The following is a 9,032-nucleotide window of genomic DNA, read 5'->3' on the forward strand; positions in this document are numbered from 1 at the left end:
GTGGGGTATATATCTGAAGAGGCTGGGAGGAAGGGCGAATTGGTATGCCTGAATGAAACCAGTATATACAGCTGTGGGAACCTTAGGAATTATCTCCAGAGTGGATGATCTGGGCTTTGGGGATAGTTAATCCATTTTGGAGATACGCAAAAGTCCTAAAGCAGAGCAGGAATCTGGCATGCAAAAATGGAGATGGGGGGAGTTCCCATCATGGCGCAGTGGAAACAAATCTGCCTAGGAACCATGAGGTTGTGGGTTCCATTCCTGGCCTTGCTCAGTGGATTAAGATCCAGCGTTGCAGTGAGTGGTGGTGTAGGTCGAAGACATGGCTCGGATCCTGTGTTGCTGTGGCTGTGATGTAGGCTGTCAGCTACAGCTCTGATTGGACCCCTAGCCTGGGACCCTCCATGTGCCTCGGGTACAGCCCTAAAGAGGAAAAAAAAAAAAAAATGGAGATGGGAGATGGGGGAGTAAGTGTCATCCCAGGGGAAAGGAGGTAAAAAAACAAACAAAAAATCAAAGAGACTAGATGGAAGGACTTTTCCTGGAATACAATGGAACAGCAAACTCTTGGTTGGGGCATTAGGCAGGGGATGTTGGACAATGAGGCTGGGAAGGCTGGAACACTGGACTTCTCTATACAGTCTTGACAGCACATCACTTAAAAATAAGTTTTCAGCCCAAACCCCAGTAAATAAATATTTATTTACAAGTAATAGTTCGTAAACATTTACACACAAAAAGAAACCAAAAAAGACAAAAATTAGACATATTCTAGTATTCTCTTCCCACCACCCCCCCAACTTCCCCCACCCACTTCTTGGCCCCACACACCCAACCTCTGAGCCACTGCTATAATCAAAAGGAGTCTTGGGAGGGTCTGAAACAAAGGACGGGCACAGTCTCAATCCTCGACAGCCACAGCCACGCCAGATTCTAACGGCATCGGAAACATAGGCAGCAGCTTGTGGCAACCCCAGATCCTTAACCCACTGAGGGAAGCCAGGGATTTGAACCCGTAACCTCATGGATACTAACCCGGGTCGTAATCCGCTGAGACACAACAGGAACTCCCCACAAATTTTAAAAGCTGAGACGTACAAGAACTGCGATTACCTTAAAGTGCTTTCCAAAAACTGGTGTCACAAACTGCCTTTAAATTATTTAATCCTTTTAAGTTATTTAATCCCCAAATCAACCCTATGCTGTACATACTATCATTATCTTTTAAGATATTTTTATCATAAGATGAAACCGAGACATAGCAAGGTTAAGAATCTTTACCAGGGTGACAGAGGCGGGGCCAGAATTGGAACCCACTCTGAGTAGGTCCACACTTCAGTTTAACTACTTACTACTGGAGGGGAATGGAGGTAGCTTTTTTTTCTCTCGCGGCCTTCCTTGGTCAAGACCCTCACCAATCGTGAGAGGCATAGTGCGAGGAGGAAGCAGAAAACCACCAACTCCTAAGGTGACTCCCAAACGTCTGCCCAGGTTAGTATCGCCACTCTGCAATCTCGAGGGCCCAGCGCAGACGGTCGCGCAGGCGCAGACAGATGGGTTGGTTTCTATGGTTTCCGGGGAGCGAAGGCGGAAGGTTGGCTCCTGGTGTCGCGCTGCAAACGTCGCGCTGCGGGCCTCCTTTGCGGCAGGCCTCCGTGTCGCCTGAGGTTCGTCCTGTAAGTAGCAGCGCCCGGCGAAGAGACAAGGACATCGCGTCCAGAAGGTAGGGGCTGCCTAGGTCCGTAGAGCGATTGGACCTAAGGCGCTTCCTTCGAGATTTCTTTAACAGATTTCCTCTTGACTTGCTGGATGTCTCTTCTCCCTGGCTCCAACCCCGGGCGTGCTTTCTGCTTTTCTAGGCCTCATGGTCCATACAGCCAATGTCACTGAATCCTGCAGTCCGTGCCTCTCTTTCCAGGTTAACTTAGCTTCTGCTGGACTCATGCTGTGGCTTTCTGTTTCTTAACCTGAAGTCCGCGGTCCTTGTCCAGGTTTACATGGCCGTGTGGAATTTGGGCCCCACCAGACTCTTCAGCTCCTTTCGTCCTTCTTCCCGACTTGCACTCTGCGCTCCAGCCGCATCAGGGTGTCCTGTGTCCCCCAGTCATACCAAGCACCGCCAGCTGTAACTCGTGTCGTGTGTGCCCAACTGAAATTCTCTGCTCACAGCCCTTCACTTGGCAAACGCAACCCATCTTAAATGCATTTTCAAGTCTCATGGGCAGAATTGGTGTTTCCTCCTTGGAGTTCTTACTTCTTGTGTACCTTCCATTGGCTTCCAAACTCCCTGTGTATGTCCCCATCCTAGTGCTTAAGTTGCAACTGATCCCCCACTCCATCCTGTGTCTGGAACGTCATTACCCAGTAAATGACTGAGAGTGGATAGAAAATTTTAAAATTAAATTCACCTGTAAATCTATCACTCATACATAGCTGTTGAACTTTTTTGTGCTTCCTTCCGGTCTTCTTTTGCGATTTTTCTTGGCATTATTGTATTCCCCCACTTTTTTTTTTTCATTTAACATTAAAGTGTATGTTCCATGTATATTATTCTTCTCTCTTCCCCTACATTCTACTAAATGGGTAGCAGATTTAATTATCCATTTCTCTATTGTTGCATTTTTAAGTTGTTTGATTTTTTTTTTTTTAATCTTTTCTAGGACCGCATCCACAGCATATGATTCCCAGGCTAAGGGTCTAATCGGAGCTGTTGCTGCCGGCCTACGCCAGAGTTACAGCAACACGGTATCCGAGCTGTGTCTGCGACCTACACCACAGCTCATGGCAACACCAGATCCCCAACCCACTGAGCAAGGGCAGGGATCGAACCCGCAACCTCATGGTTCCTAGTCGGATTCGTTAATCGCTGAGCCATGATGGAAACTCCTGAATTTTTTTTTTTTCTTCAATAATTTTTACTGAACTCCTACCTGGTCCTTAACTGCAAGGCACTTATTGTTCAGTAGGGGAGACATTCAAGTGAATAGTCCATTACAGGGGCATACAAAGTACTATGAGAAGTCAAGAATGTTGTATTAACACAGGAGGGACACACTGTTTCAGGATGGCATCTCAGAAGTGTCATCTAAGTTGATACGGATCGAAAAATGTAAATGTTCTTGTGCTTGTGCTTTTTATTTATTTATTTATTATTTATTTTTTGTCTTTTTGCCATTTCTTGGCCACTCCTTCGGCATATGGAGGTTCCCAGGCCAGGGGTCTAATCAGAGCTGCAGCTGTCAGCCTCCACCAGAGACACAGCAACACCAGATCTGAGCCACATCTGCGACCTACACCACAGCTCACGGCAACACCGGATTCTTAACCCACTGAGTGAGGCCAGGGAACGAACCTGCAACCTCATGGTTCCTAATCGGATTTGTTAACCACTGAGCCAGGATGGGAACTCCAGCTTGTGCTTTTTAAAAAAATTTGAGTTATTTCTTCAGATTGCTCTCAAAGAATTGGGATTACCCAGTCAAAATATAAACACTTTTTTACTTTGAATAAAAATGATTTTATCATTATAGAGGATTTTAATGCCTTTTTTTTTTTTCTTTTTTGGTGTTTTTTAGGGCCACACCCATGGCATATGGAAGTTCCCAGGCTTGGGTTCCAAGGAGAGCTGTAGCTGCTGGCCTGTACCACAGCCACAGCAACACAGGATCCAAGCCTCATCTGCAACCTACACCATAGCTCATGGTAACACTGGATCTTTAACCCACTGATCGAGGCCAGGGATTGAACTTCCATCCTCAGGGATGCTAGTCAGATTCATTTCTCCTGAGCTATGATGGGAACTCTTCATCTGTTGGGTTTTGGTTCCAGTTCTCTCTCTTTCTTTTTTTCTTTTTGTCTTTTTTTTTTTTTTTTTTTGTCTTTTTAGGGCCTCACCCACGGCATGTGGAGGTTCCCAGACTAGGGGTTGAGTAGGAGCTGTAGCCACTGGCCTATGGTAGAGCCACAGCAACTCGGGATCCGAGCCACATCGAATACCTACACCACAGCTCACAGCAACACCAGATCCTTAACTCACTTATCAAGGCCAGGGATCGAACCTCCTCCTCATGGATACTAGTCAGATTTGTTTCCACTGAGCCATGAAGGGAACTCCTTAGTTCTGGTTCTCTTTTCCTTGAGTTTCGTGAAAGCACAAAAAGTGCTCACTTACTGTAAAGTGAAAGAACCTTTGTAATGAAAAAGTTGGTGAGAAGAAATAGGGAGAAGAGTAAAAAAACCTCTTTCTAGAAGACTATCATAATTACCTAATTTTTCTTAGAAATATCTCATTTGATTGCACTTATGTAGTATCATTTCTTTTTCTTCCCTCCCTTCCATTTCAGCCATGCCTTTCTTTGATGTGCAGAAAAGACTAGGCCTTGACTTAGACCGCTGGATGACAATCCAGAGTGCTGAGCAGCCTCACAAGATTCCAGGTCGATGCCACGCGTTTGAAAAAGAATGGATAGAGTGTGCACATGGAATCGGTGGTATCCGTGCAGAGAAGGAGTGCAAGATAGAATTTGATGATTTTGTAGAGTGTCTACTTCGGCAGAAAACGGTGAGGAAGTGATGGAGACAGGAACTGAATGACTTCTTTCTTTGGGGCTACTTTTAGTGCTTTTCATTGGTCATTGGTCGTTGGCTTGCCCAGTTTATTTTATTTATTTTTTAATTTTTTGTCTTTTTAGTGCTGCACCCACGGCATATAGAGTTTCCCAGGCTAAGGGCTGAATCAGAGCTGTAGCTGCTGGCCTACACCACAGCTCACGGCAACACCGGATCCTTAACCCACTGTGTGAGGCCAGGGATCGAACCTGTGTCCTCGTGGATATCAGTCAGATTCGTTTCCACTGAGCCACGTGGAAATCCGACTTGCCCAGTTTAAACTGGCAAAACCGCCTTCTCTACTTAGGTATCATGTCAAAGAAGTTAAATGCCTTCAGATCTGAGACGGGCCTATTGTTCCTCAGTGTTCTCTCTCACATTCTTACATATTTTCCTTAACATTGTACCCTGCTGCAGCCACCAGGTTAGAAATTGCATACATATCCTTTCCATTTTTGCAGTAGGCCAGAAAGTAAAGAACATCAACTAGCCTTGGGTATTTGTCCTCGAAAATCTTTGTATGAATGTATTTCACATTCATTCAACCCTCGTTGGAGAAGATTAAAACCCTGCTGATCTATTACATTGAACCAGTTATTCTTTGCTCAGATTAAGACTTTATGTATTATGAAAAATTCATACCAAGAGGATGAAGTGGAAAAAACCTTAGTTTGGGAGGTGAGAGAGTTGGGTTTGATGCTGGTTTTGCCACCTCTCTGTTTTTGTGACTTCGAGTCACATTTCCCCTCAAGTCTAGGTTTCCTTATCTGGAAATATTAAAATGTTGCTCTAAGGTCACTTTCTCATCCTGTGAGTCTATGTATAGAAATGTTATCATTTTGGAGGTCACCGTAAATGACTAGATATTTCCCTCTAGGTGAGGAAGCTAGTGAATCAAGGAATTAGAATTAAGCTTAGAGTGTAATAATGCATATATTTCTCGCAAAAGACCTGTGAGATGCTTTACAATTATTTTCCACACTGTACATATGTTTCTTTTTTTTTTTTTTTTCTTTTCAGGGCATACGGAAGTGCCTAGGCTAGGGGCTGAATCAGGGCTGTAGCCATCGGCCTGTGCCACAGCAACGCCAAATCTGAACCATGTCTGCGACCTGGCACCACAGCTCACACCAACGCTGGATCCTTAACCCACTGAGGGAGGTCAGGGATCGAACCCACATCCTCATGGATACTAGTTGGGTTCATTACCGCTGAGCCACAACAGGAACTCCCCCAATGTACATTTCTGAAAGTTGAGGCAAGTGAATAAGGCCATTGCCTAAGGTAATATGGCCAGTAATAGGGAAATGGGATTTGAGCTTGGCAGTGCTGGTACTATACCCTGTGCTTTATCCAGAACAAGTAGTGATTGGTTCTAGCTGGGAGAAAGATTTGACATATGTTGTTGTAATAAGTCCACCATGATTAATCCTCTGCTGGGATAATCTTTAAGAGAGAAATGTTAAGAATACAGTTTTAAAAATGGTTAATGTATGTATTGGTATCTAGGATACCTAGAGTTTTTTCTACTGAAGTTTATCCTAGTTCTTTAAAGTTAATGGGTTGTTTAATTGAATATACTACCTCTTCAGTGCCTTTGTGAAAACTTATTCATTCAAAAAATATTGATGGGATCATCTATTATGTCAGGAACTATTCTAGGCACTGGAAATATAGCAGTAAACATAACAACAAAAAGTCCCTGCCCTGGAGTTCCTGTTATGGAGCAGCGGAAATGAATCCGACTAGGAACCATGAGGTTGCAGGTTCGATCCCTGGCCTTGCTCAGTGGGTTAAGGACCTGGTGTTGCCATGAGCTGTGGTGTAGGTCGCAGATGTGGCTCGGATCTGGTGTTGCTGTGGCTGTGGTGGAGGATGACAGCTGTAGCTCCAATTAGACTCCTAGCCTGGGAACCTCCATATGCTGCGAGTGGGGCCCTAAAAAGCAAAAAGAAAAAGTCCCTTCCCTAACTGAGCTAATGTGCAGGGTATTGGGGCAGGGGAGATAGAGAAAATTAATAGACAAGGTAAGAAATAGTGTGTCAGGTATTGATAAGTGCAGTGGGGGCAATAAACAGGAGGTTACAAAGCCCTGGATGTGGAAGCTAAAGTGGATGCTCTTTTAAGTAGGGCGGTCTAGGAGTTCCCTTGTGGCTCAGTAGGTTAAGAGTCCAGCATCGTCACTGCAGTGGCTTGGGACACTGCTGTGGCGTGGGTTCGTTCGCTGTCTCAGGAACTTTAATATGCCACGGGCACGGCCAAAAAAAAAAAAAAATCAAGTAGGGCTGTCTAAGGACAGCTCAGTGATAGAAGACATTTGGGCAGAGACTTTGAGACAGTGAACTATGTGCATATGAGGGAAGAATGTTTCTGGGCAGAGGAAACAGCAAGTGGAAAGGTCTGTGATCTGGAGCAGAGAGAGCTGGGGAGGGCTATTGGACATAAAGTTGGAGATGTTGACCTTCTCAGTCATTATAAGGAAGGATTCAGCTTTTCCTCTCAGTAGGATGGAAGTCATTGGGTTCTAAGCAGAGGAATAATGCACTCAGGTGTAGTAAAATTTTCCATGTCACAGAATCCATGAACTGAATCCATGAACTGTCACAGACTCCATGAACTGTGTCAGAAATGTCACAGAATCCATGAACTGTGGCTTTGACACAGTCTTGAATAGCATGGCTTTCATGTGTTGGGAATGTCCTATCTGAGGAGGAGCTCAGTGCCTATCTGAGAGCCTAGTAGCTGAGCACGTATCACATCTTTAACTCGGGACAGGGGACCTCACATTGACTATTTCTCCTTCATGAGTCACCAGCAGCAGTGCCACCTTCACCTAGAGAGATCAGGAATGTGTGAGCTGTGAGGCAATTGCAGCTTTTAGTATTTTAAATACTTCAGTATGCTCACATATGGCTAGTAAAGGTTTTAGATCTATATTGTTTTTGTTATTGTTTCTGTGTTTTGTTTTGTTTTTGTCTTTTCAAGGCCGCAGCTGCGGCATATGGAAGTTCCCAGGCTAGGAGTCAGATCAGAGCCGTAGCTGCAACCTACACCACAGCTCACAGCAACACCTAATCCTTAACTCACTGAATGAGGCCAGGGACAGAACCTGTATCTTCATGGATTCGTTACCGCTGAGACATAACAGGAACTCCTGCTTTTGTAGATACACTTATTCCTATATATAGTAGGAACATTTTAGTTACGAGTTTTCAAGGAGATGGTATTATATATATCAGAAATTTAATTGTTAAAAGTTTGGGGATGATTTCAAATTAGTTCTTTAAAGATGGGATAAATCTCAGAGGCCCTCTGAGATGAAAAGCTCCCATTGTTTAAAAATGAAGCCAGGAGTTCCCATCATGGCACAGCAGAAACGAATCCACCTGGGAACCACGAGGTTGCGGGTTTGATCCCTGACCTCGATCAGTGGGTTAAGGATGTGGCATTGCCTTGAGCTGTGGTGTAGGTCACAGATGCAACTCGGATCTGGCATTGCTGTGGCTGTGGCATAGGCCAGTGGCTACAGCTCTGATTCGACCCCTAGCCTGGGAACCTCCATACGCTGAGGGTGCAGGCCTAAAAGGACAAAAGACAAAAAAATAAAAATAAATAAATAAATAAAAATGAAACCAATTTTCATTCAGCTTCTCCAGCCCTCACTTTCTGGTACATATCTATCTCCCCCAGTTTAAATACTTTTCCTCCATTGACAGATGAAACGTCTGAGTGCCATCAAGAGGCAGCGGGATAAGCTAATAAAGGAAGGGAAGTACACGCCTCCACCTCATCACTTGGGCAAGGAGGATCCTCGGCCCTGAGCAAAGCAGCTGCCCGTGGCTGGAGGCTGATTTTCGCCATCCCTCTTCCCTGCTGGAAAGTTTGCATACTGAAAGCCCCTTTGCGAAGGTATCTAAAAATAAAGGATTGCTCCGTCCTATTTGTTCTGATTTTCTCTTGGATCATACTCCGGTATAATGAGGCTGCAACCTATTTTTCAAGTTTGGAAAAAAGGCTGCTGCCTGTGCCTTAAAAGTTAGCCTCTTGGGAATAAAAAGCAGCATTTAATGAATGCTTACTAGGTATGAAGTACTTTAAACATGGTGACTCATGTAAGAAGTTGCCATGTTCCTTAGTGTTTCTGGTTTATTTTCTGTAAAGCATCAACTTGGGCTCTGGGGGAGAGGCAGTAGAGAGAGTGGTTGTGTGCTTACTACTAAGTTCTGTGAAGTCTAACTTTAAGGGTAAGAAAATGACGAGTTCAGATAACTTCATTTTGAAGAAACAATGCTGCTGTTTTAATTTGCAATCTTATATCGGTGGTATGCTAGTACTTTTTTCTTTTTAGGGCTGCATTTATGGTATATGGAAGTTTCCAGGCTAGAGGTCGAATTGGAGCTGCATGTGCCGACCTATGCCAC

At 44.5% G+C, this 9,032-nt stretch overlaps 1 protein-coding gene across 1 annotated transcript; it reads left to right on the forward strand.

Annotated features, from left to right (window-relative positions):
- Positions 1-1,623: 1,623 nt before the first annotated feature.
- Positions 1,624-8,551, forward strand: NDUFS5 (NADH:ubiquinone oxidoreductase subunit S5). Its single transcript, XM_047793432.1, has 3 exons — positions 1,624-1,726; positions 4,347-4,564; positions 8,328-8,551. The coding sequence occupies exons 2-3, from the start codon at positions 4,349-4,351 to the stop codon at positions 8,430-8,432; spliced, it is 321 nt and encodes a 106-aa protein (XP_047649388.1). The 5' UTR covers positions 1,624-1,726; positions 4,347-4,348; the 3' UTR covers positions 8,433-8,551.
- The last annotated feature ends 481 nt before the right edge of the window (positions 8,552-9,032 follow it).

The sequence above is a fragment of the Phacochoerus africanus genome, chromosome 8, assembly GCF_016906955.1.
Source record: "Phacochoerus africanus isolate WHEZ1 chromosome 8, ROS_Pafr_v1, whole genome shotgun sequence".
In the NCBI taxonomy this organism is placed as follows: Eukaryota; Metazoa; Chordata; class Mammalia; order Artiodactyla; family Suidae; genus Phacochoerus; species Phacochoerus africanus.

Bases quoted from the DNA above. Each gene is read 5' to 3' on its own strand.
- NDUFS5 (XM_047793432.1), top strand. From the start codon at position 4,349: ATGCCTTTCTTTGATGTGCAGAAAAGACTAGGCCTTGACTTAGACCGC. The intron at 4,565-8,327 runs GTGAGGAAGTGA...CTCCATTGACAG, and splicing joins GTCTACTTCGGCAGAAAACG to ATGAAACGTCTGAGTGCCAT.